At 40.3% G+C, this 27963-nt stretch overlaps 1 protein-coding gene across 2 annotated transcripts in view; it reads right to left on the reverse strand.

The window, feature by feature from the left end:
• Positions 1 to 310: 310 nt before the first annotated feature.
• LOC126183188 (transmembrane protein 183-like) overlaps positions 311 to 27963 on the reverse strand; it is a 252438-nt gene continuing 224785 nt past the window's right edge. The window contains exons 8-9 of one of the 2 annotated variants that reach the window (XM_049924924.1): positions 1453 to 1691; positions 311 to 1095 (exon numbers count right to left, since the gene is read on the reverse strand). In XM_049924924.1, the coding sequence (XP_049780881.1) occupies positions 1455 to 1691 (237 nt within the window). In that variant the 3' untranslated portion in view covers positions 311 to 1095; positions 1453 to 1454. Of the gene's footprint in view, positions 1096 to 1452; positions 1692 to 27963 lie in introns of those variants that run through there. The other variant, XM_049924925.1, reaches the window with a different exon arrangement.

The following is a 27963-nucleotide window of genomic DNA, read 5'->3' on the forward strand; positions in this document are numbered from 1 at the left end:
ATTGTGCCCTGAAATGAGGAATATCCTACCCATTATCCTTCCCACCACTCCCACAGTGGTATACTGCTGCCCACTGAACCTAATCAATATCCTCCTCCATCCTTACTCCAACTCCTTGCCTCATGGCTCATATCCCTGTAACAGACCTAGATGTAAGACCTGTCCCATACATCCTCCTCCCACCACCACCACCACCACCACCACCACCACCACCACCTACTCCAGTCTGGTCACAAGCATCACCTATGCCATCAAAGCAGTCATGTGCTAAATGTAAACTGGGCAAACATGAACATGTGAAACTCATGAATGGAATACATATATTTATTGTTTTATTATCTTCTGATACACATTCTAGAATCAACTGCAGTACATATCAACATTTATTTTGAAACATTGTTACAGGTTTTATATATCTTTTCTAAATATACGTGTCCACTGGGAGTAACAAAGTGACACAGATTTTAACAGAGTTTTAAAATGTAATTTTTGAAAACAGCTTATCACTAGGGATATTTAATGATCAATTAAAGAAAAATGCACTTTCAGAGAACACTTATCAAGAATGGATGCTGAACATGCATGAATTAACACAGATAATTTATACTTTTGTGCTGTTGTTTCTAAATATACATGATACACTGGGAATAACACCGATTTTAACAGGGTTTTAAAATGTAATTTTTGAAAACAGCTAACCGCTAGGGATATTTAATGATCAATTAAAGAAAAATGCACTTTTAGAGAATACTTATCAAAAATGGATGCTGAACATTGATTAATTAATAATTATGATTTTATAGGTACAACACTGGGATCATTTCCATTAACACAGATAATTTAATGCATTTGTGCTGTTGTTTCTAAATATACATGATACACTGGGAATAACACCGATTTTAACAGGGTTTTAAAACGTAATTTTTGAAAACAGCTTACCACTAGGGATATTTAATGATCAATTAATTAACATTTTACAGGAACAACACTGGGATCATCAGCACTAACACAGAATTTTTCCTTTTGTGCTGTTGAATACTGTGATAGAATGTGGCTCTCCAGGCTGGATATTGTTAGCCAAATTCTGCTCAACCCCTGCAATGAGAGTACACTTGTTAGGGAGTTTAAAAAACATGTTGTCTATGCTAAGCTTCCTGTTCACAACGACATCTGTACTATCAACATAACAAGACTTGGTTCCCAATACTCTTCTCTACATACACCAAAAGAACTCTGTGAGAATGCTGGCTGTATAAATGAATGATGATAATTCTTTTCTCACATACATTCTAGAAACAACTTCAATACATACCAATATTTATCTTGAAACATTATTATACATTTTATATATATTTTCTATATGTAAAGGTCACACTGGCAGTAAAAGTAACATGGATTTTAACAGGGTTTTAGGTGTTTAAAAATTAGCTGTCATGTTTCAAAACAACTTACCTCTAGGGACAGTTAGCCTTGCGGGGGTAGTAAGGGCTCCACCAATTCAGAACTCTTGTGCGTAGTATTGGCATTTCTGTTTGAAAAATGAATACCTTCTTTCCTTTATTAGTTAACATAGGGCAAGAGTGGAGTATGCATTTTATTTTCGTTATTTTATTTTCCATTTTGACAAGGATAATCTCTCGCAGTACAAGTCCCTGAAGTTTTGGCAACTCCACTTTTCGTGAAGATGTTATCTACAAAGCACAAGAGTATAATTTTTATATTTACATTCAATTGTGTTTACATTAGTAAAACAAATTTAAAAAGGTAGGTAAACAACTATGTGATAAATGAGAAGGCAACAAGCCAAATTTGATATGTGGGGCATCGAAGCAAACAGCCAAGTCTTGTAGAAAAATAGTAACACTACATGGACAATAATGTTAAGTCTTAGAAGTGGCAAGGAAAAGTCACAGGGAAGCCAGTGAGCCAGCCAGGTACTAGTGAAGACACTCTAAGCTATGACCACAGATTATGAGAACATAAATGTTTGGTGGTCAGGCCAGTCAGTCATTGGGGATCACACTTGTGTCAAACAAATACATGGGAGCATTGGACCGGCAACCGTAGTGCCCCCCTCCCCCTGGACAGCACAACACAGAAGTTCTCAAAATTATTTGGTAGCGCCTGAAGATGAAGGTTTAAGTTTCAAAACTGCTCATGGAATAAATTAAGAAAATTATACCAACTGAAGCGGATTTTTATTCTATAAATATGTTCCTAGTTGCGGATGTTCACCTGAGCAAGTATTTTGCGTTAGAGGTACCAAGCACAGGAAACAGATACGTGCTGACCCAAGACAATTTAACTAAGTTTACATTGGCTTTACCCATAAAGGCAAGATACCGAAACAGTGCAGAAGTATTTGTGGAACACACAGTTTTAAGATATGGAATTCCGTCAGTGCTTTTAACAGGCCAAGGATCAAATCTCTTAAGTCATATTTTTAGTAAAATTTGTAAATAGTTGCATACAAGCACAATACACACAATGACATAGCATCCAGAATCAATTGGTGTGCTAGAAAGACATCACCATACACTGATAAGAGTACTTGAGCACTTTGTGACAGGGATTCTAAGTTCATTGCACAAGTGGGTACTATATGCAGTTTTTGTATTCAACATAACACCACACAGTAGTGCCGGGTATACATCTTTTAAATTAATGTATGGAACAAAGGTAAACATACCAGGAATATTGCAATAAGAATCAGCAAAGGTAAGTTATTACTATGAGTAATATGTGAACAGACAGAGCTAGAATCGAAGAAGCACATAACGTAGCAAGGAAATCGATAATACAACACTAAAGGACTACTAAAGAACAATATGACAAATGACAGAATCCAAATGAATTCACTGTGGGTGATGAAGTGTTGCTCTATGATAAAACAGTAAGACATGGCAGATCTAGGAAGGTTTTGCAGACAAACATTTGCAATGTTGCAAATATTTGATCACGAAAAGTGTGAAGAAAGGTCACATCAGCCCATAAGTGCTATCCCAAGCAACTGTGGAAAAATCGTATCTTTAAATAAAAGTATTTGGACACATTTAAGTAATAATGATTACATTTGGTTCCTAAGGAAGCAAGTCTGACAGTATTATGTGTGAGACAAGCTCTAAAGTATGTACTACTAAAATGAGTTGGAAAAATAAGCTTCTACATTAAATGTAAAGAGTATGGAACAAGAGCATCAATACGATCAGAACGAATAATATGTACAAATACAACTAAGAATAATACTACAAAGACAGTTAAAAATTGATAGTTGTACAGTAAATAATGAGAATACAAACATTTCATTCCTAAACTTAGATTTATCATTAAGTGGTCCAACAAGTAGATGATTTGAAAGCCACTGGAAAGAGTTTACATGACATAGAAAGAATGGTAGCTGAACTACAGGAAAAGGTGACACACTTCACTTAAGGTATCTAACATCCTATTCCATCACTACATATGTAACTGTATAATTTATTATAATAGTTGTAATAACCTGTTTCTGCAGACAATTTAAATGTTGTAGAAAATGCTTTAGAACTGTATGGAATTACTTTACCAATGTTAACTGTTGTTGGAAAATATGAGTATAAACTACCATTGTATATTAAGGCACAGAAACCACTATAGTATGAAGATCTCCTACCAGTAGTCCAAAATAGCAAGATGACTCCGTGTCTCCTGGAAATAGGTGATAAACTAAGAGAACTCAGTAAAGTGTAATGAAATGTAATTGTTTCATGTCAGAAAAGTTCATAATTGTACCAAAAGGAAATATAAAATGGACACAAAAGAAAAATATAAACCTGTGGATAGAAATGTAACAAAAATGGATGTAAATATCTAAAAATTAATGGCTTTTACACTGACGCTACTCTAAGGAATAATGCCAGTTATCCAGATGGGGGAAGTGTCATATCCACAGAGCACCCAAGTCTTGTAGAAGAATACTAAGAAATGGTGAATAACATAATAACATTAAGTCTTAAAAGTCTTAGGGCATGACAAGGAAACTTCACTGGACAGCCAGTGAGCCAGCACGTCGGACAGCCACATATAGCGATAACACTTTAAGCTAGGAACACATGATTACATAGCAACACTATAGGCACAGCTCTAATTGTACTCAGAAGAGATATCAATAATAATAGTTAGGCCAACATTTCCTGGCTAGACAGAGTGTGGGACGAGAGGGATAAAGAGAGAGAGTCTTTGGTATGGACCCCGATACATTATGAAAAAGCCAATGGCAGGCTTAGGACGTAGTGTGTGTCCTGATAGGGAGATACACTTCTCTCCCACCACCCAGCCTCTGGAAGGTTAGTGAAGAGTAGTACACAATTAGAGCCAATGAGATGGTGAGAGGCCTTTGGACCCATGTTATTTCAGGGACCAGTGGGGGCAAAGGGGAAAGATGTACAAAACTCAGACGCAGGAGTCTCCAAACAGTGAAAAGAAGTCAAGGGAAGTCAGGGAAATCTTAGCAATTGTAAGAAGCTGAAGAGTAGCCACGCAAGGCTAGGCAGAAGTAGCTGTAGCAGTATCAGTACAGTTAATGGAATCGTAGGTGAACAGATTGGGAACATTCGGTGTAATATAGTGGGTGCAGTTTCAGTTAACACTAACAGTCTTATGTCAAAGCAGATGGAATTGTGCTAGCCAATCATCATCTCTGTACTACGGTTTGCAGGTACAACTCCTTCAAGACAAGTATAGCAAGAGCCAACCAACTAATCACATTAGAGGTGTCACAATGAGTCAGAGGACAGTATTATTAGCAAGAACAGAAATAGAGAATCCACAAAATGTTGGTAATGTACAAATAGTCAGTCATAGTTATTGTAATTGCTGTCCTATTGGATTTTGTAAACCCATATGTAATTTGTCAAAACTGTAAACAGAAATAACTTTTAGAGTTCAAGTGAAGAACGGATAGATGAAAAATTTGACATGTTTATCTTTGCTTGGTTCTCATCTTTAGGATCAGTTATGTACTATAAAATGGGCTTATAACCCAAAACCTACATCCTACATTAATAATAAAGTTTGTGAAACAAGGCTAAAAAAGTGTTTTGTTTAGTTAATACAATATACAATGTTTCACTAAGAACTCACAGTTGAATCAATTTCAATGGTTAAAAACATATAGTTAAATAATCCATTAGAGGCAAAAAAAATCACGAGGAAAAAAATATTTACTACTGTGTATGAGGGGAAGAAGAGCCGAAAGTAACAATAACTTTCTTGGGCCCAGATGAGTGGTGGTGACTATTTCTGCCACTAGGTGCTTCCACTATACATGGTTTTGAATCATCTGCCAAGTGTCATCCATGCAGAAGAATCTGTCTGGGTGGAGTGCTTGTTTTAGTGAATGCTGTTTCACAAGTTTGGCATTTCACAGTTACAGATATGACAGAACAATGAATCAAGTTTCTGTTTCACCTCTTCTGTAGACTAAAAATGTTTGCCTCTGATGTCCTGTTTTCTACAGAACAGAAAAAATATGTGGGGTAACACAGCCATGAGTGACAGTACCAGATCTAGTGAGTAGCATGATTGTGTAACTGTTGTCATTTTGATATTTTTCCCCAAAACTGTATCATACCCAATAGTGTGGGGGCAAGGACCGATCATGGTGGAACAGCCGATATTTTTATCACTACAGTGCAGGCTATGTTTTCCACAATGCTTCACACAATCAATTTGATACTTAAAAGTAGTAATGTCAATTAATTGAGATGCCAGCTGAAATAACATGGTGATATTGGGAGGAAGGTTGATACTTCTATACAAATCCACAAACTCTAGATAAATGAGAAGTGATTGAGGTAAGAGACGTTTAAGGAAGAGATATGGAAAATAAAGGCTTAATATCCCATCAACATGGAGTCAGATGGATTGTTTCCACTATGTGTATATAGAATTTTGTGGTTCTAGGATGCTGACAGTGAAATGCAGACTACATGTAAAGAAGTCTGTGGTTTATCTCCTGATTCCTATACATTAAAATGATCCCAAGCTGCAATGTGATTGGGATTCCACAACAAATGCTAAGTCCCCACATAAAGGGCTAGCTGAAACAGTTCTAAGATCAAAAACAGAGTCCAATATCGGCCTGCCTAGCAGCGCACTATCATATTCAAACAAATCTTTGAGTTGACAAGTAATTTATTTTTTACTTATATATCACCTCTCAACCATAGAGTATAAAATGAAAGCCACAGTAAATGTAGAGATTTGCTCACAAACATGAAATGCCATGTTCAGCACAACAAAATTATGTAAATACCTCCGTCATCCATCCTGAATACAGCACAAGTTATCCTATGTACACTGAGGAATTCCAAATCCAAGAATGAAAGGTTACTAAATGGATACCACAAACAAAGGAAAAAACCCCATTCAAGGCCCCTCCATCTCATTTGCTTTAAATCCAGAAAACATGAACCGAACACAATATCTGGAAAGACACATTTGTGTTGATGGAAGAATGATCTTTTGTAAACACGCCACAGAAGCTTCACTGCTATCATTCAAAGCAAAAGTCTGTATTACTATGCCCACACTATCAGGATCTATACAAATGAACATGAAAACAAGGCTGTCAAAGCTATTAGCTTATCCTCTACAGCTATCTCACTTAAATCATCTCCAAGAAGTGGCTAAGTGTCCTAAAATCAAAACTATTTATGAAACTGGTGACTGATATGGAAATCGTGCTTCTACTGGGTGAACCTCAAAGTCCAAACATCACCCTACACATTTACAGGTCTAATTGTCAAGGCAAAGAGAGACATGGAGGGGAAAAAACTTGCTCAAAAATGGCTTTTGTATTGCAGTAGAATGGTTTTAACATTAATACAGATAAACCAACATAATAACAGATGGAAGACTCAAATACATAAACACAAAGATTACTCATTTTACGCCACCAGATCACTGTGCATTACAAAGCTATCAACCACAATTGGCCGACAACCCACATAAGGAACACAGATCAAGACGGGTGGCAGTATTCATTCACAACATACAACACGATCCTGCAGCAAACAGTCGAAACATTATTCCTAGAAAGTTGGATACCAAAATGGTAAACAGTTTTCCCTCTGCACTGTCTCAAGTAGCAAAAATTAAATTACAACTGCCTTCTATATTAAATGCAGTGAAACTATACAAAAATGAGTTAGTACTAAGAGCAGTTAGTTGCATCAAATAGATGCTGAGGAGAACACAGACATAAATTACATAAAATGCCTCTCAGATGGTAAAAATATGGAAAAAGAGACCATGTATCAAAGAACTCAGAAAATCTATACAAAGTATGAATATGCAAGTCGACTTGCTACTGTGGAAGAAAATGGAAAAGGAAGATTAGGATTTGTGTGTCTCATCACAGATAAGGTCAGTATAGACAGAGCACAAGTTCTGAGAAGGAAAGGATGGAGAAGGAAATTGGCCAAGTCCTTTTCAAAGGAACAATCATGACAATTGTCTTAAGCAATATAGGTAAACCATAAAAATCTATATCTGAATAGTCAGAAAAGGATTTGAACCACCATCCTCGCAAATGTAAGTCCAGTGTTTTAACACATGTCCACTTTGGCTCACCAGAGTGGAAGAGGGATCAACACTGATAGCAGCACATATAATATAAAACAAACACCCTAAAGGGAAATTTATTGTGTTTCTTGTATCTCATGCAGTAACAGTTTCCAGTTAGCAGTAAACATTCTTTTTACGAACACAGAGTTCTTGGAAATCCTGCTGCTCAAGATATACAGTCGAAGAAACGTACTGTATGACAGAGAGATCTCTATAAGTAGTTTTTTATGACACATGGTCAGATCACACATGGTCAAATCATTTTTCACTCTCACAAGTCATGGTATTATTGTTGTATCTATTTGCACTATCTGCAGATGAACTGGAGGGACTTAAAATGGCACAACTACACTACTGCCCATTAAAATTGCTACACCACGAAGATGACATGCTACAGATGTTAAATTTAACCGACAGGAAGAAGATGCTGTGATATGCAAATGATTAGCTTTTCAGAGCATTCACACAAGGTTGGCGCCGATGGCGACACCTACAACGTGCTGACATGAGGAAAGTTTCCAACCGATTTCTCATACACAAACAGCAGTTGACCAGCGTTGTCTGGTGAAATGTTATTGTGATGCCTCGTGTAAGGAGGAGAAATGCGTACCATCACGTTTCCGACTTTGATAAAGGTCGGATTGTAGCCTATTGCGATTGCGGTTTATCGTATCGCGACATTGCTGCTCGGGTTGGTCGAGATCCAATGACTGTTAGCAGAATATGGAATCGGTGGGTTCAGGAGGGTAATACGGAACGCCGTGCTGGATCTCAATGGCCTCGTATCACTAGCAGTCGAGATGACAGGCATCTTATCCGCATGGCTGTAACGGATAGTGCAGCCACGTCTCGATCCCTGAGTCAACAGATGGGGACGTATGCAAGACAACAACCATCTGCACAAACAGTTCGACGACGTTTGCAGCAGCATGGACTATCTGCTCGGAGACCATGGCTGCGGTTACCCTTGATGCTACATCACAGACAGGAACGCCTGCGATAGCGTACTCAACGACGAACCTGGGTGCACGAATGGCAAAACGTCATTTTTTCGGATGAATCCAGGTTCTGTTTACAGCATCATGATGGTCGCATCCGTGTGTGGCGACATCGCGGTGAACGCACATTGGAAGCATGTATTCGTCATCGCCATACTGGCGTATCACCTGGCGTGATGGTATGGGGTGGCATTGGTTACACATCTCGGTCACCTCTTGTTCGCATTGATGGCACTTTGAACAGTGGACATTACATTTCGGATGTGTTACGACCCGTGGCTCTACCCTGCATTCGATCCTGCGAAACCCTACATTTCAGCAGGATAATGCACGACCGCATGTTGCAGGTCCTGTACGGGTCTTTCTGGATACAGAAAATGTTCAACTGCTGCCCTGGCCAGCACATTCTCCAGATCTCTCACCAATTGAAAACGTCTGGTCAGTGGTGGCTGAGCAACTGGCTCCTCACAATACGCCAGTCACTACTCTTGATGAACTGTGGTATCATGTTGAAGCTACATGGGCAGTTGTACCTTTACACGCCATCCAAGCTCTGTTTGACTCAATGCCCAGGCATATCAAGGCCGTAATTATAGCCAGAGATGGTAGTTCTGGGTACTGATTTCTCAGGATCTATGCACCCAAATTGCGTGAAAATGTAATCACACGTCAGTTCTAGTATAATATATTTGTCCAATGAATACCCATTTATCATATGCATTTCTTCTTGGTGTAGCAGTTTTAATGGGCAGTAGTGTAGATTGGATGGTTGTTCGGTGCAAATGAAATACACAAGATTTAGTGGGATATGCCATTATCAAGCTTTGTCACACACAACATTTTGTTATGCTTACAGCTTACTATGATCCACAAAGAAGTGTGGAAAGAACAACATGTGATGGTGTCCCTAATAAGAGATCAAGTCAACCATATTGGTACAGGCACAACTCTCAAAGACACTATGTTGCTCTCAGTGTTCAAAGAGAACACAGCAATGCTTCAAATTCACTTATTATGGATGCTATCATATTTTGGACTGCAGCACACTGTTAAGTATAATACAGTTTTGGTGTAATATAGCTAATCACTAATAAAAATTAAGCATTTATGTAAGATAAAATACCGTTTCATGTAGGAAAATAACTCACTTTAAATTATATTTTTTGCTCTGAACTTTCACAGAAATTATTGCATCGAATCAGATACAGATGCCACCATATAACACAGGGCAGGCCAACTAAAATCAATTGATAAATGTATTTCATTGTCTGAAACCTGGGGACATCAGTGACAATTTAGACACAAAAGCAAAAGCAGTGATACAGTAATCCGTACAGGCACTAACACATACTCAGGCAAGCAGATGAACTTCACAGAATGCAGACCTACATCTACATCTACATCTACATTTATACTCCGCAAGCCACCCAACGGTGTGTGGCGGAGGGCACTTTACGTGCCACTGTCATTATCTCCCTTTCCTGTTCCAGTCGCGTATGGTTCGCGGGAAGAACGACTGTCTGAAAGCCTCTGTGCGCGCTCTAATCTCTCTAATTTTACATTCGTGATCTCCTCGGGAGGTATAAGTAGGGGGAAGCAATATATTCGATACCTCATCCAGAAACGCACCCTCTCGAAACCTGGCGAGCAAGCTACACCGCGATGCAGAGCGCCTCTCTTGCAGAGTCTGCCACTTGAGTTTGTTAAACATCTCCGTAACGCTATCACGGTTACCAAATAACCCTGTGACGAAACGCGCCGCTCTTCTTTGGATCTTCTCTATCTCCTCCGTCAACCCGATCTGGTACGGATCCCACACTGATGAGCAATACTCAAGTATAGGTCAAACGAGTGTTTTGTAAGCCACCTCCTTTGTTGATGGACTACATTTTCTAAGGACTCTCCCAATGAATCTCAACCTGGTACCCGCCTTACCAACAATTAATTTTATATGATCATTCCACTTCAAATCGTTCCGCACGCATACTCCCAGATATTTTACAGAAGTAACTGCTACCAGTGTTTGTTCCGCTATCATATAATCATACAATAAAGGATCCTTCTTTCTATGTATTCGCAATACATTACATTTGTCTATGTTAAGGGTCAGTTGCCACTCCCTGCACCAAGTGCCTATCCGCTGTAGATCTTCCTGCATTTCGCTACAATTTTCTAATGCTGCAACTTCTCTGTATACTACAGCATCATCCGCGAAAAGCCGCATGGAACTTCCGACACTATCTACTAGGTCATTTATATATATTGTGAAAAGCAATGGTCCCATAACACTCCCCTGTGGCACGCCAGAGGTTACTTTAACGTCTGTAGATGTCTCTCCATTGAGAACAACATGCTGTGTTCTGTTTGCTAAAAACTCTTCAATCCAGCCACACAGCTGGTCTGATATTCCGTAGGCTCTTACTTTGTTTATCAGACGACAGTGCGGAACTGTATCGAACGCCTTCCGGAAGTCAAGGAAAATGGCATCTACCTGGGAGCCTGTATCTAATATTTTCTGGGTTTCATGAACAAATAATGCGAGTTGGGTTTCACACGATCGCTGTTTCCGGAATCCATGTTGATTCCTACATAGTAGATTCTGAGTTTCCAAAAACGACATGATACTCGAGCAAAAGACATGTTCTAAAATTCTACAACAGATCGACGTCAGAGAGATAGGTCTATAGTTTTGCGCATCTGCTCGACGACCCTTCTTGAAGACTGGGACTACCTGTGCTCTTTTCCAATCATTTGGAACCTTCTGTTCCTCTAGAGACTTGCGGTACACGGCTGTTAGAAGGGGGGCAAGTTCTTTCGCGTACTCTGTGTAGAATCGAATTGGTATCCCGTCAGGTCCAGTGGACTTTCCTTTGTTGAGTGATTCCAGTTGCTTTTCTATTCCTTGGACACTTATTTCAATGTCAGCCATTTTTTCGTTGGTGCGAGGATTTAGAGAAGGAACTGCAGTGCGGTCTTCCTCTGTGAAACAGCTTTGGAAAAAGGTGTTTAGTATTTCAGCTTTACGCTTGTCATCCTCTGTTTCAATGCCATCATCATCCCAGAGTGTCTGGACATGATGTTTCGAGCCACTTACTGATTTAACGTAAGACCAGAACTTCCTAGGATTTTCTGTCAAGTCGGTACCTAGTATTTTACTTTCGAATTCACTGAACGCTTCACGCATAGCCCTCCTTACGCTAACTTTGACATCGTTTAGCTTCTGTTTGTCTGAGAGGTATTGGCTGCGTTTAAACTTGGAGTGAAGCTCTCTTTGCTTTCGCAGTAGTTTCCTAACTTTGTTGTTGTACCACGGTGGGTTTTTCCCGTCCCTCACAGTTTTGCTCGGCACGTACCTGTCTAAAACGCATTTAACGGTTGCCTTGAACTTTTTCCATAAACACTCAACATTGTCAGTGTCGGAACAGAAATTTTCGTTTTGATCTGTTAGGTAGTCTGAAATCTGCCTTCTATTACTCTTGCTAAACAGATAAACCTTCCTCCCTTTTTTTATATTCCTATTAACTTCCATATTCAGGGATGCTGCAACGGCCTTATGATCACTGATTCCCTGTTCTGCACTTACAGAGTCGAAAAGTTCGGGTCTGTTTGTTATCAGTAGGTCCAAGATGTTATCTCCACGAGTCGGTTCTCTGTTTAATTGCTCGAGGTAATTTTCGGATAGTGCACTCAGTATAATGTCACTCGATGCTCTGTCCCTACCACCCGTCCTAAACATCTGAGTGTCCCAGTCTATATCTGGTAAATTGAAATCTCCACCTAAGACCATAACATGCTGAGAAAATTTATGTGAAATGTATTCCAAATTTTCTCTCAGTTGTTCTGCCACTAATGCTGCTGAGTCGGGGGGTCGGTAAAAGGAGCCAATTATTAACCTTGCTCGGTTGTTGAGTGTAACCTCCACCCATAATAATTCACAGGAACTATCCACTTCTACTTCACTACAGGATAAACTACTACTAACAGCGACGAACACTCCGCCACCGGTTGCATGCAATCTATCCTTTCTAAACACCGTCTGTGCCTTTGTAAAAATTTCAGCAGAATTTATCTCTGGCTTCAGCCAGCTTTCTGTACCTATAACGATTTCAGCTTCGGTGCTTTCTATCAGCGCTTGAAGTTCCGGTACTTTACCAACGCAGCTTCGACAGTTTACAATTACAATACCGATTGCTGCTTGGTCCCCGCATGTCCTGACTTTGCCCCGCACCCGTTGAGGCTGTTGCCCTTTCTGCACTTGCCCGAGGCCATCTAACCTAAAAAACCGCCCAGCCCACGCCACACAACCCCTGCTACCCGTGTAGCCGCTTGTTGCGTGTAGTGGACTCCTGACCTATCCAGCGGAACCCGAAACCCCACCACCCTATGGCGCAAGTCGAGGAATCTGCAGCCCACATGGTCGCAGAACCGTCTCAACCTCTGATTCAGACCCTCCACTCGGCTCTGTACCAAAGGTCCGCAGTCAGTCCTGTCGACGATGCTGCAGATGGTGAGCTCTGCTTTCATCCCGCTAGCGAGACTGGCAGTCTTCACCAAATCAGATAGCCGCCGGAAGCCAGAGAGGATTTCCTCCGATCCATAGCGACACACATCATTGGTGCCGACATGAGCGACCACCTGCAGATGGGTGCACCCTGTACCCTTCATGGCATCCGGAAGGACCCTTTCCACATCTGGAATGACTCCCCCCGGTATGCACACGGAGTGCACTTTGGTTTTCTTCCCCTCCCTTGCTGCCATATCCCTAAGGGGCCCCATTACGCGCCTGACGTTGGAGCTCCCAACTACCAGTAAGCCCACCCTCTGCGACTGCCCGGATCTTGCAGACTGAGGGGCAACCTCTGGAACAGGACAAGCAGCCATGTCAGGCTGAAGATCAGTATCAGCCTGAGACAGAGCCTGAAACCGGTTCGTCAGACAAACTGGAGAGGCCTTCCGTTCAGCCCTCCGGAATGTCTTTCGCCCCCTGCCACACCTTGAGACGACCTCCCACTCTACCACAGGTGAGGGATCAGCCTCAATGCGGGCAGTATCCCGGGCAACCACAGTCGTAGTCCGATCGGGGGATGCGTGGGACGAGCTGGCCGTCCCCGACAAACCCCCATCCGGACCCCCACAGTGATGCCCATTGGCAACAGCCTCAAGCTGTGTGACCGAAGCCAACACTGCCTGAAGCTGGGAGCGAAGGGATGCCAACTCAGCCTGCATCCGAACACAGCAGTTGCAGTCCCTATCCATGCTAAAAACTGTGCAAAGAACGTCTGAACTAATCTACAGAGAGCGCAAACAAAACGACACAAAATTGAAGCGGTTATTAAAATACAAGATTGCCTAGTAAATGCAGTAATGCTGCCACTTGTGCACTGCTGACACACTGCTCGGCGGCGGAAGGAGACTACGCGATTTAACACTATTCGAGTACTAAAACGTGATGCTACAACTCTCAAATACTATAATACGCCCGAAATTTATGAATTAAACAATGCAAGTACCAAAAACACGCAAAGAAATTAAGAATTAAACTATGTAACAAATGAGTGAGCTAGGAGTATACGACTTGCTGCTGCAGCTGCTTATCCAACGGCGGCAGGGAGCACACTGACTGTGACCAACCGACACTGGCCGTTCAAAACAAAAACAGTTGACAGACGACTACGCGAATTTACACTATTCAGGTACTAAAAACGCGATGCTACAACTCTCAAATACTATAATACGCCCGAAATTTATGAATTAAACAATGCAAGTACCAAAAACACGCCAAGAAATTAAGAATTAAACTATGTAACAAATGAGTGAGCTAGGAGTATACGACTTGCTGCTGCAGCTGCTTATCCAACGGCGGCAGGGAGCACCTCCAGGGATTAACGACGGATGTCAGAAGACCAAACAGATTTTGTCAGAAAAGAAGTATAGGTGAACAAAGAGCTCACAAACTGAAACAGTGCAGAGATCCACACAAGATTTTGAAGAAATTCTGTGAGTGGTAACAGTGGATAAATCTAAGTAACTTTGTGTCATAGTATCTACCAAGTGTAGAAGTATGAAACCGGAATTTAGTTGCAATAATTACACATCTGTTGTTTGAAACTGATAAACAATATTTTATTCAAAATAATCTCCACTGCTATTTATACGTTCTCCCACCTCTCCCACAGGCTATGAATGCCATGCCTTCTTTTGAACCGAAGCAGTCAGCGAGCCATTTTTGTACATTTTCACATGAATTGAAGCATTGTTCAGTGAAAGCGTGTCCCAGTGATGCAAATAGATGATAACTGAATGGAGCCAAGTTTGGAGATAAGCCACATGCCCTAGTATTTCCCAACTGAACACCTCGATCATTCCCCTGACCCGTTTTGCTGCATGTGATGGGGTGTTATCATGGAGCAGTATGACTTTGTGTTACCTTTTTCCATATTCCAATTATTTTTCATGTAATGCTCAATTTAAATCAATTATTAGCTGTTGGTAGCAATCAGTGTTAACTGTGTGACCAAGTTTTAGCAGCTCATAATAGATGATACCCTTCTAATCCCACCAAACACAAAGCATTGCCTTCTTTCCAAAGTGATTTGGATGTCAGTGGTTTGCCTGGATTCACCAATGATTTACAATGCTTAGGATTCTCAAATGTATCGATTTTTCATCACCTGTCACAATTCGATGGTGAAGCGACTTTCTTTTGTATCTGGCAAGCAGTATTTCACAAGCTGTCTTTTGATTTGCTTGCTGTCTTTCATTCACGTCATGCGGAACCCATTTTCCCACTTGCTGCACCTTTCCCATAGCTTTCAACTGAAGAGAAATGGCTTTCTGAATCACATTCAATTGTTATGCGAGTTCCTGTTGAGTTTGAGTATCATCTTCATTCAATAAGGTCAGCAATTCGTTGTCTTTGAATTTTTTTGGTGGTTTACCGTGCTCATCATTTCTCATGTCAAAATCACCACTTTTGAATTTTTTGAACCACTCGAAACACTGGTTTCCCAAGAGCATGTTCGCCGAAAATTTCGACAAGCATTTGATGCAGTTCTGCACCAGAAAACCAATGCTGTCCGCAAATCATAGTTAGTAGGCACAAAGCTTGACATTTTTACTGGTCTGAAACAGATACCAGTGTATGGAACTTAGGTTACTGTGTGCCGACATTCATCATGACATTGCAAAAAGCAGATGGCCCTGCTGATGTAGTCTCGTGGCTAGCACCATCTATAGGGAAATTCCGTTTTCATACTTCTACACCTGGTATATCTTGACCCATGGAGCATGTCATGCAAAACTGTTTGCCAAAAAGTAAAACTACCAAAAATGCTGTCAGCGAGAAAGAGATGGAAGTATAATTGAAAACTGGCAACATGAAGCTCAGTTAGTAATGGATATGCTATTGTCAGACAGCATTCATGAGGTTGCTATATAAACACTATGTGATCAAAAGTGTCCGGACATCTAGCTGAAAATGACTTACAAGTTCGTGGCGCCCTCCAACTGTAACGTTGGAATTGAATATGGTGTTGGCTCATCCTTAGCCTTGATGACAGCTTTCACTCTCGCAGGCATATGTTCAGTCAGGTGCTTGAAGGTTTCTTGAGGAGTGACAGCCCATTCTTCATGAAGTGCTGCACTGAGGAGAGGTATCAACATCTGTCGGTGAGGCCTGGCACGAAGTCTCCATTCCAAAACATCCAAAGGTGTTCTATAGGATTCAGGTCAGGTCTCTGTGCAGGCTAGTCCATTACAGGGATGTTATTGTCGTGTAATCCCTCCGCCACAGGCCGTGCATTACGAACAGGTGCTCGATCATGTTGAAAGATCCAATCGCCATCCCCAAATTGCTTTTCAACAGTGGGAAGCAAGACGGTGCTTAAAACATTAATGTAGGCCTGTGCTGTGATAGTGCTACACAAAACAACAACAGGTGCAAGCCCCCTCAATGAAAAACAAGACCACACCATAACACCAATGCCTCCGAATTTTACTGTTGGGACTACATACGCTGGCAGATGACATTCACCGAGCATTCACCATACCCACACCCTGCCAACGGATCGCTACATCATGTACCATGATTCGTCACTCCACACAACGTTTTTCCACTGTTCAGTCATCCAATGTTTACGTTCCTTACACAAAGTGAGGCACCATTTGGTGTGATGTGGGGCTTATGAGCAGCTGCTCTACCATGAAATCCAAGTTTTCTCACCTCCTGCCTAACTGTAGTAGTACTTGCAGTGGATCCTGATGCAGTTTGGAATTTCTGTGTGATGGTCTGGATAGATGTCTGCCTATCACACATTACAAGCCTCTTCAACTGTCGGCAGTCTCTGTCAGTCAACAGACTAGGTTGGCCTGTACGCTTTTGTGCTGTATGTGTCCCTTCACGTGTCCACTTCACTATCACATCGGAAACAGTGGACCTAGGGATGTTTAGGAGTGTGGAAATTTCGTGTAGAGATAAACGGCACCAGTTACACCCAATGACCTGACCACATTCAAAATCCGTGAGTTCCGCGGAGCACCCCATTCTGCTCTCTCACGATGTATAATGACAACTGAGGTCGCTAATATGGAGCACCTAGCAGTAGGTGGCAGCACAATGCACCTAAAATTTAAAAAAAGTATGTTTTTGGTGGTGTCCGGATACTTTAGATCACATGGTATATATATGTGGCACAGATGGCATTTCCGACGAAGTTCTGCGTGCTCAACATGCGCCGATCAGTTCACACTACTGTCATTTACCCTAATGCAAATCTCTTCCAAGGCATAATACCAACAATATGGTAAAAAGGCAACTATGATTATATTAAAGAAGGGCATGGACAAAAATCTTCTAGCTCTCAAGTCCTACAAATTACATGAGCACAGAGGCCTCTGCTGAGCAGAGCTCCTCAAACTTTGAGGAGGACATTAACCTAGTATGGAAGAGCATGAAAGTGCAGAGGGCTACTTCCAGGGTAGACAGGCCACTCCGAGGTCAAAACTGACGGATTAAGAGAAAGTAGAAGTACTGGTGACATCATTAGAATCACAATTACAAACTCCCATCACTGATCAAGATGAGAGTGACAGGCAAGAGAAAATAATAGACTAGTGGCTCAATTGATCCACGAGAGACCAGAGACAAATTTTACGCCAGCTTCCAATCGCCTTGTGTGTGCCTACATCAGATGCTTAGGGAACAATAAATCCCCTGATCCTGACAAGATCCATGTCCCATGCCTAAAGCTTGTACCTCCTACTGCAATCACCTACCTTGCAACTTCATACAATCAATGCCTCTCCCTAACCTACTTCTGAACTGCCTGGAAAACTTCTTGGGTCATAACCTTATCCAAACCCAATAAGAATCCCATCCTTCCCCAAAGTTATTGACCTACTTCACTCCTTTGCCTTCTAGGGAACATACTGGAAGGTCTTATCCACAAAGACCTCATCAAATTCCTACATGACAATAATATAGTCACCCCTGAGCTGTGTAGCTTCCATTCAGAACATAGCACCATGCATCAATACCTGCATGTGGTGGAACACATATGCAGTGTGAGAGAAGAAACACAATAAAGGAGCAGTCTTTCTCAAAATCAAGAAAGCCTTCAACAAAATCTGGCATGATGGTTTAATTTAAAATTATATTCACAAATTATCCCAGTTAGACACACCAGGACACATTATCAGCATGACTGACTCATTCCTGGTCGTGAGGCAGTACTCCATCAGGGGAGGCCAATTTGTCAGTATGATCAGGGATGCTGTGGCCACGGTTCTGCATGGCACAGTTCTAGGCCCCATATTGTACTCATTATACACCAACAACATGCCAGAATCGGCAGGAGGTGAAATAGGGTTATATGCCGATGATATGACAGTCTATAAAGGCAGCTGCAACCTCCACTTCATCACTAGGAAGCTACAGGAGCACCTACAAGACAAAATCGTCAACTGAAGCAACATCTGGAAGATCAAGATAAATCCAGAAAAATCCATAGCAGTAATGTTCATGAGCAAGTTCATCCACCCGAACAGACATATCTCTGTGGCCAGCTGTGGAGTGACTTATCTTGGCCTCCAGCTGGATAGGCAATTAACTTTTGCCAAACAAGTCAGTACATCCTAAAGTAGAGATTGCACTGTTTATAGCCAACTTTCCCTGCTCCTCAAGGGTAGGGGCTTACTATAGAGAGAGATATAGGGCTGCAATCCTTCCAGTTATGTTATACAAGTCTGAGGTTTGGTCAATGGCTGTGCGTGCACGCACGCACACACACACACACACACACACACACACACACACACACACACACACACACACATTTAAGATGCTTCAAAATAGAACCCTCCTCAACATTTCAGAGAGACTGTTGCATGCCCAACAAACACATCTTAGGAAAACCATCGATCCTCACATACATCAAAAGGAAATCAGAAATACTCTATGAGGAAGCTTCCACTTTGACCTGCCATCTTATTCATCAGTTCAACACATAACACCCCAACACTTCCTTCAGATAAGATACCAATCTCCACATTAACCAGTCAATTTAGGAGATAATGGACTACAGACATACATACAATCTATTAGATAAAAGAAAGCCATTTCCCAACATCATTCAGCCATGCTAGAAGTCAGTCAGGCAAAGTATGACTCTTCTATTAGGTAAAAATACAGATAAACGAGCGAGCCCTATAGGCTGATCTATCGATATATATCTTGGGAAAACTGCTGGAAAAGCTGCTATGTAGCAGACTGAAGGAGCAAAGACTACTGTAGGGAATCATTCCTAAGCAGATTAGTGTCATGAAAGTGAAGTCAACAGAGGGTGCTGTAACTGAAGCAATAATCTCATCAAGAAATGCTCCATGAAAATATTTAGCGGCTATATCGATAGCTATTTCTGAGTAGTTTGCCTACTTCTGGTAGTTTGCACTGTTTACCATCTGAGGGAGTAGGACTGCACAACAGCTCTACACAGCAGTTGGAACAACTAACATCAGGACTGAGAGGCCAGACTTGCATGTCCATGTCAACATGTATGCAAGATAATCTCCAAAGGTTGCCCAAAAGGAACCACCTGTAGTCTTGTGTTATAGAACACAATGTTGGAGCCATTCACTTGAAAGCTACAATACACTAAGGCAGTCATAGGTCCAGTGGCATATGCCAATAATGTCATGATCCTAGTAAAGGAAAGCTTGAGAAACAATCTCAAAACAGGTTGTGACATAGTCCTTCAAGAAGTGCACGAGTCATGTCAAGTATATTTATCAGAAGATTCCTCAAAAAATACATATTTTGCTAATAATAAATCCATAAAAAGAGAAACTTTATTAAGATACTTGTATCTCTTGTCTGAGAAAAGAATCAATTCCAGTGCTCATATAGAAGAAATGGGTAGGAGAAGCAGAAAACTAATGCTGTGATCATTAGCTGCCAATCAAAATAATTGTATCACAAGACTATTTTCACTGCTATTGTGCAAATGTTCCTCAGCATAAGTTGCTGCGAATAACAGCAGGACAAAGTATAAACAGAGTAATATGAGGAGTATTACTCAGGTTGTCAGTAGATCAACTTCATCTACAAATATGTAAACAAGTAGCTATTTACTGTATGCAGAGGAGTTACAATCAAGTTCAGAACCTCAAATATGCAAACCTGGCAGATCCTTGACATCATCACTGGTGCAGTGTAAAACGGGGTTGGAAGGCAAATGATCATCTTAATCAAGATACTTCCCCTGCTCAACTGGAACAGCAGCATCAATGAGGCAGTGGTCTGTACACCCCTGGAATCCTACAGACTGAGGTTACATGGTACTCTATACTGGATGTGGCAGTGCACTCTAGGACCAGGAGAAAGTTCTCTGCAACCACAGAGCACTGGATAAAGATTTGCAGACAAAAGCTGCTATTGCCACTGAAACGGACAAAGAATTTACATTTTTTCATAGTGCCTTCTGCGGTGCCCATAGAGCTTACAGATCACGATGACACTAAGTGACTGTCAGGAATCTCTGACAAAAAAACTTTAAAATTGATAATAGTGATCAGTTTAGCAAGTACGGATAGAAAGTTTTCAGTAATTATCCATCATAACAGTAGTAGAAACAATAATGGTGATTCATACAGTACTAGTAATAGTCTTAAAAGTATAGGAATAATAATCTTACTATTTTGCCTTTTTTTAAAATACAGTATAATGTAATTACTTAACCTAAAAAGAATTTAGAATTATAATTGCAGACAGAAAGTGTGGTCCATTATAGTATACCAGACAGCAAGTTGTTATTAGAAATAAATACATCCACACAATAAAAAAAATTTTTGAATGCTTACAAACTAGCTTCATTGTCAGATAAGATTAGATCCCCACCTAAATTTACTGCCACCCTCTCATTGATATACATATGCCAAAGGCAGTACAAATGGATGGGTCCCTCCACCACAGCACAAAACCATGTGTAAGTAGCCTACAGCTTATACAGAGATGGCTGAATGAAGTGTCATCCCATTTCTATGGCTCAAAGGAGGAATGCTATGACTGGACGGTTTCCACAGTGTGCAGCATTTTGCCCGTCACCTCCAGCCAATCTTTCTCCCATTGATGCCTCGCAATTCAACAGTGAAGTTACAGATCCTGTGTTCTTGGATACCCAGTAGAACAATCAATCTTCTAGTCCTACTGTTGTAGCAGAAGACCAGTGTCCTGTACATCCTAAATCACCTTCTCTTCTGCCAACATCTGAGGAAGATCCAGAAGAGAACTTCATTCTCTCCCACCTGCCCCCCTGAGTGCCATCACACTCAGATACTACAATTCTGGGTCTCTTAAGAAGCCAAAGTAGTTATTTGTTAAAACTTTGGCAAAAAATATTAATATTCACCACACCTATTTCAAAAGGCAGCTCTTGCAGATGATTATTGCAAATTTGTTCCACGGGTATGCAAACAACAGTATAATGTTATGTGCCTATGGTACAGAGTACACACACACACACACACACACACACACACACACACAACGCCAAAGTCTTTATTGACACACGATGTGACCTGTAGTTCATCATTGCAGGAGTATATAAAAACAAATTGAGACCAAATGAAACATGGGTCACAATAAATGGTGCCCAGTCACATCAATATGCAGTGTAGAACCCCATCTGTCAGCAATGTAGGTGTATTCTCACAAGCAAATGATCATAAAGGTGCCAAATAGCAACTTGTGATATACTGTCCCAAGCATTTTGCACCATTTGTTGTAATTCAGCAATGGTTCTTGCAGGCTCTGGAGAACAAATAAGTTCCTGATTCATCATGTCCCATTTGTGTTCAACTGCTGACAGATCTTGTGGTCTTCCTGGCCATGGCAATTGTTTTTTTACCACAAACAGTATGTTGTATAGTAATAGTCATCTGTGGATATGCATTGTCCTGCTGCTAAAGCACATCAAATTTATGTTGAGGAAATTGCAGTGGCACGGGGATTACAATCCGTGCAATGTCATGGGCAGTGGTTATTTTGCTCTGCAGAAAAAACCAAATGTGACTGCGAGTTGTAAGGCAACTGACAACTGACACCCTCCCTCCCCCCTCCCCCCACCCCTTAAAGAACTATATGTCGTGGATGAATGCACACCAGAATAGACTGCTCATCACGTCTAGGCACATAAGACCTCAGTCCTGCTGCAAGCAGACGGTTCCCAATGTTCCCTGACGACACAGTAAGTGCAACATGTGCTCAGATTTCATCCCTGGATAATGTTCGTTTCACCACCACTTCTCGCATCATGTGTCAATCCTGACGTGTGACTGTACTACAGAGATGTCCACAGCCTCGTCTAAGGGTGTGGCAATGTTCCACAGACAACTGCAGAAAGCAGCAACACACCATTGATATGCTGTGCCCAACATGTACAGAAATCCACTGACACAGCCACCCATCTCCCTGTAAGTCAACAATGTGAAGCTACTCAAATGGCTGAAGCTGTTCGAAAGGAGTACATGCATGTCGGTGGGGCATGGTTGCTCCATACAATGGATGTTGCAAACACTGTTCACCTCTACACTCGGCACAGCTACTGCCAGCAGAGAAAAGAGGACGTAGAGACAGCGCCACATAATTGTAAACGACCACAACAAATGAATTACTTACACTACAACCCTCAATATGCACATATTACACCCACGTGCCACTGAACACATTCCTTGAGGACCTTACATTTTCTTTTTTCTAGCGGTGCATTTTTTATTCTTGTCACAAAATTAACAGTTGTTGCCTGATGTAAAGCTTTGGTGCGGAAGATGGGGACAGGGTCATTCTGCACATGACCACGGCCAAAACAATTCCCCCGTGGTGGACTGAATACTGTAAGGTATGATCGTTTGGCAGATCCAAACAACATGTATCCATAATCCAGCCTGGACCACACGAAGGATTTATAAAACTGAAAAAGGCAAGCTTCCTCCACACACTATGCATTGTGTGTGATACATTTTGAAATATTAGGTGCTTTGAGAGATTACATTCCAAAGTGTCTCAAGTGTAGCAGCTGCATAAACTCTAATCAGTGGCGAGGCCCAGATATCTCATCAATCTTTTAAAAATGAAAATGGTCTCCTTCATTTGAAGTTCCAGAAAATTATGAGCATGATAAGCATGGATAACACCACAGACAGAGTTTTCTGTCAAAACTTAGATTTAGTTTGTAGTGTACATTCATTCTTCCACCTCCTAACTCCCATCTGCTAATGACACTTACTTGCTGCAAGACAGAGATGAACTAAACATTAAAAAGTTGTTCACAAATAAAGATTACTGAACAGTACTTTACTGTGGACATAACACTATGTATGGCTATTACAAACACGTTCACACTTACATTACCATGAAGGACACTATTCCATCGTTTAAAATGACCCAATAGTTCATCACCACCACTCAGTCTAAAATAACATGGGGAGAGAGGAGGGCATAAAACAGGAAGACAAGCCAAGAAGCCTCACACATTAGGTGTCTGAGGATATACTGCCTCCTAGCCATCACAGGCCTTCTCAATGTCAAAACATACACTTGTTACAAGTAAGTTAGTTAGGCCGTGTCCTACGTGAGTGACAGAAGCGAGTGACAGCGCGCAACAGCTTCAGGCGACAAAACACAGCCGCAGGTGTAGTTATGAAAGTGTCCTACATGAGCGACATCTGTGTCACTGCCTGCCTCCCGCTGCAACTGGCAACATTTGAATTCAAGCGTGTTTGAATCTTGTCGCTGCAGCACACGTGACACAGAGTGACAGCCACGTGTCTTCTTGGCAAACCAGTTGAGTGGCCGCGACGGCAGCTATGAGTTACTTAACATCCGATTTCAAGAAAACTATTCAGTGAAAAAATTTGATTCTTCCACAACCTACAGCTTGATATCCTTAAACGATAAAGGTCAGAATTTATTTTCGTTATTCGTCATTGTTACTGTGCTGCATGAAATTGAGTAGAGGGCTGCATGAAATTTTTACGAATTTCTAAAGGTAAAATCACAGTGTGTAGGCTTTCCGTATAGTTCATTTAAGGCCATATATTATTGAGTATGAAATGTAACCAATATATCTAAACTGTATTTAAAGTTGAGACCGGAATGATCTCTCTTTACATTCTTGAGATATTGGTTGTTATATCCACAGACAGGTCGCTCGCAGCGGGTCTGAACCTTTCCTGCGCTTTGGGAATCAAGTGGTCGTAAAAATCGTCATATCTCATAAAAGGTTCAAGATATCGAAACGACGAATTTTGGAGATGACAGCATGCAGAAAAGACTGTTTCATCATATGAAATATGTTTTTGTAAACGTGTGAGCAGAGTGAAAGCAATAACTTACACCATGAGGTTTTGTCCAAATTGCCATAGCCATACAAAGGAAGAGAAACGGGTAAATGGGGTATCACTGTGACCAGCATGAGGTCTAGTTTGGCACGAAAATATTTAACTGCTTGTAGGTAATCAGGGTAATTAACAAAAACTTTATTAATAAGCTGTGGACAAATTGAAATATTTCACGAAAAGCTGCTGTAAATGAAGTGTCAAAAATTTCACCTGTTCAAGAGCTAGCTACTTTGCACGTAAAAAGATACATTGGTGCGGTATTTAATGTCAAAAAGCCTTCCTTCGAATCAAGTACATTAGGAAGGCAAACGAGGAGTCAGGAAGATCATGCTTTCTGAATAAAGCTTGAAATTAAAAAATGAAAGGAATCAGTCAAATATTTTATGAAATGATTTGTGTAAAAGAAATAAGTAGATCAGAGGAACTTTCTACGTGCCACTGAATGATGCTCAAATCATGAACAGAAAATGAGGTGCACCAAACATTTCCCTAATATTTTTTATATCATACTTTTACACAAATCATTACACAAAATGTTTGACTTTCTCTTCAAAAATTTTGTAAGCTTTACTTTTACAGAATATTTAGAGTAATTGAAACGTTTGGCCTTAACATAGACTGCTGATGAATTATGTTCACAACATCAAATATCAGTAAGATTTCATGGTTCATTGTAATTTACTAGGAATTAAATGTGTGTGATATATTGGGATAGGTGTGAGGATCAAGTTCTTTTGCAAGACCTTAAAAATATACTTAGCAATGCAGTGTAAACAGTACTTAGTACAAAGAATTGTAACTGAGTCAGTAAAAATATATTAACAGCCTAGAATCAAACCAGGACCTTTTCCTAACACGTAATCACCAACTGTATGCGCAACCCCTACAACACAGCTACCTGTTTCTCACAGGCATCAATCTGTGTACTTATGTTTGTATTTAGCATAGTTAGTCATGTAGTAGTCATTCCTCCACATTTATTGGCCGTTAAAAGTTCTTGATCATGTAAAAAAAACATTCTTATTTAATTTACTGATGAGATAGTCGAATGCTCCTCTGCTCATTCATGTGTATTCAAAGAATTTTTATGGTGATCTTAGTAGTTGATGATATTTATGAAATTCTCCATGGAGATTCCTCCCTTTGTAAATATCAAGCACAGCATTCCTTTTCGCTTTATTTTCTTAAGTAAACCTAATTCTGTAGCCTTACTCTCCAGCTACAATATTCTACAGGTTAGGGACGCCGATTTATAGAAACAGCTGGTTGGCTCTAAGCAGCCATCCTGTAGCACGACATGGTCGCTCGCACGCAGGACACCCAAGCTTTTTGCCCAATGCTGCTGCTTGTCGCTGGAGTGTCATGTATCCAGAAGTCACTCACTGTCACTCGCTTCTGTCGCTCAAGTAGGACACGGCCTTAGTTAGTTAGTTAGTTAGTTTCATGCTCCATGGATCATTTGCATGATAAATCATAATGATGTGGAATGAGTCATTTTACATATGCATTGCAAATTAATTTATAAATATGGCTACATGCTGAACATTTATAAGCTTTTTTTAACATATACAGATTTGAGTTAGTAATTCCTAGCCATCACTTTTTATACATTACTATAACAGCATTTCTTCTACAGAATATGGAAGGAGTTGTCAGGAGAAACTTTTTCTTTGAGTTATCAAGGCTGTAAGCCTGGTTGGTTAGGAAGGAGTTGAAGTTTGTGATGTCTGAAAATGGGTGTAATCCCAAAATGCGTAACATGTTCGAATAAGAGTGAATTGGACCTCTCATAACTTTATTGCAATTTTACAGCATTGGTTGCCAATTATTAGAAACTTTTTCAGTTTGTTTTCAAATTTTGCAATGCTGTCTGTCAGACATTTAAATATCACTGGGTAATTTATCAAAAATTTTAGTTGCAGCATTGTGCAGCCCTTTTTGTGCTAAAGACAACCTTAATGTGGAGTAACGAATGTTATTTTACCTTATGGTATTGTAATCATGTACATCATTGTTCCTTTTGAACTTGCGTATTATTTACAACAAATTTCATGAGGGAATAAATACACTGTGAAGCTTATCGCATATGAAGTCTTTCTGTTATGCAAAACAGTTTTTTCATGTCACACAAATATGTTTCAGCACCTCTGTGCCGTCATCAGCAGGTTCACTTTATTTAAGACTGTAAAATTTGAACAAATTTTTAAGTGATAACTAATCTAAGAAAACTGGGGCTAAAGACAATTTTTGTTTGTTTTTGTTATTACCTTGACTTTACATTATACCGGTGATGTAAAATCAGGGAAATATGATGTGAAATGTGTTTTCTGACCCCATTTTCATATTAGTACCCACTCTAACAAAGCTACGGTTTGGTAGTTTCGGCACAGTACAGAAATAACATAATAAACGGTCTGGTTGGTAGCATTGGTAGTGAAAGAAACGTAAATGAATGTGTGCTTAGGGAACTGGGAACCAATAACTTCTCTCTTTTTGTTTGTTTTCCACATTATTAGAACCACAGATCGTTCAGTGTTAGTTCATTATGTATTTTATACTCTTACAAAATATAAACTGGATTTTATAAGTAATAAAATGTAGTTTATCATGTAACTTCTGCATTTTAATGTAACCAAAGCAATTATTTTTGATGGAAGGACAATTTACATGCACAATTATAAAAAAACCTATATAATTATTGTTGTTATTTTGTACTGAATAAAATACTCTTCATCATTATCAAAGGCAAGAGTTTCTCATTATTATTAATAACTGTGAAAGTTGTTTATGAATAATAGAAACATGATTTATATAAGCTCGCTGAAGTATTGAAATGATGTTTTATTATTATTATTATTATTATTGTCGTCATCATTATGAAACTGCTTTTCTAGTGCTAAATGATAAATATTTTTAGTACAATATACCTCTGTTACACATTACAAATTTTCTTTTTCTGGGTATTAGTTCACTCATTTTCTTTCAGTGGCCATGCTGATAGTATTGAATACCTTGGTACACTGCATGTTGTGTTTTTAAGCATTTTTCTGGTGTTGTAAGAACTCGCAACAGCTGACCTGTGGCAACCAGAGTGGAATCAATGGCCTTACAATTGGACCAGCATGAACACCGATTTTTTCTTTCCTACTGGTTTGCATCTGTGTAGTTGTATCCACCTTTGCCCCAGTATTCCTTAATGCAGAAGTGAATTAAATGAAGATGGGTGGCTTCAATGAATTTAATCTTTCCACTTCATTATAAGGGACAATTCTCCTGATTTTAATCTCCTGCTCTTTCTTTTATTCAAGGAATACATGCCGATCATGGCACCATAAAGTGTGACTCTCAGAGTAATGTATACTGACTGAAGGACCTACACACACAGTCTATTCCTTGCATGTGAGTGTTGCATCTCCACACTGTCTGCACTTCAAACATCGCAAGTGGTTTGGAATATATGGTGTTACTT

The sequence above is a fragment of the Schistocerca cancellata genome, chromosome 4 (assembly GCF_023864275.1).
Source record: "Schistocerca cancellata isolate TAMUIC-IGC-003103 chromosome 4, iqSchCanc2.1, whole genome shotgun sequence".
NCBI classification, from domain to species: Eukaryota; Metazoa; Arthropoda; class Insecta; order Orthoptera; family Acrididae; genus Schistocerca; species Schistocerca cancellata.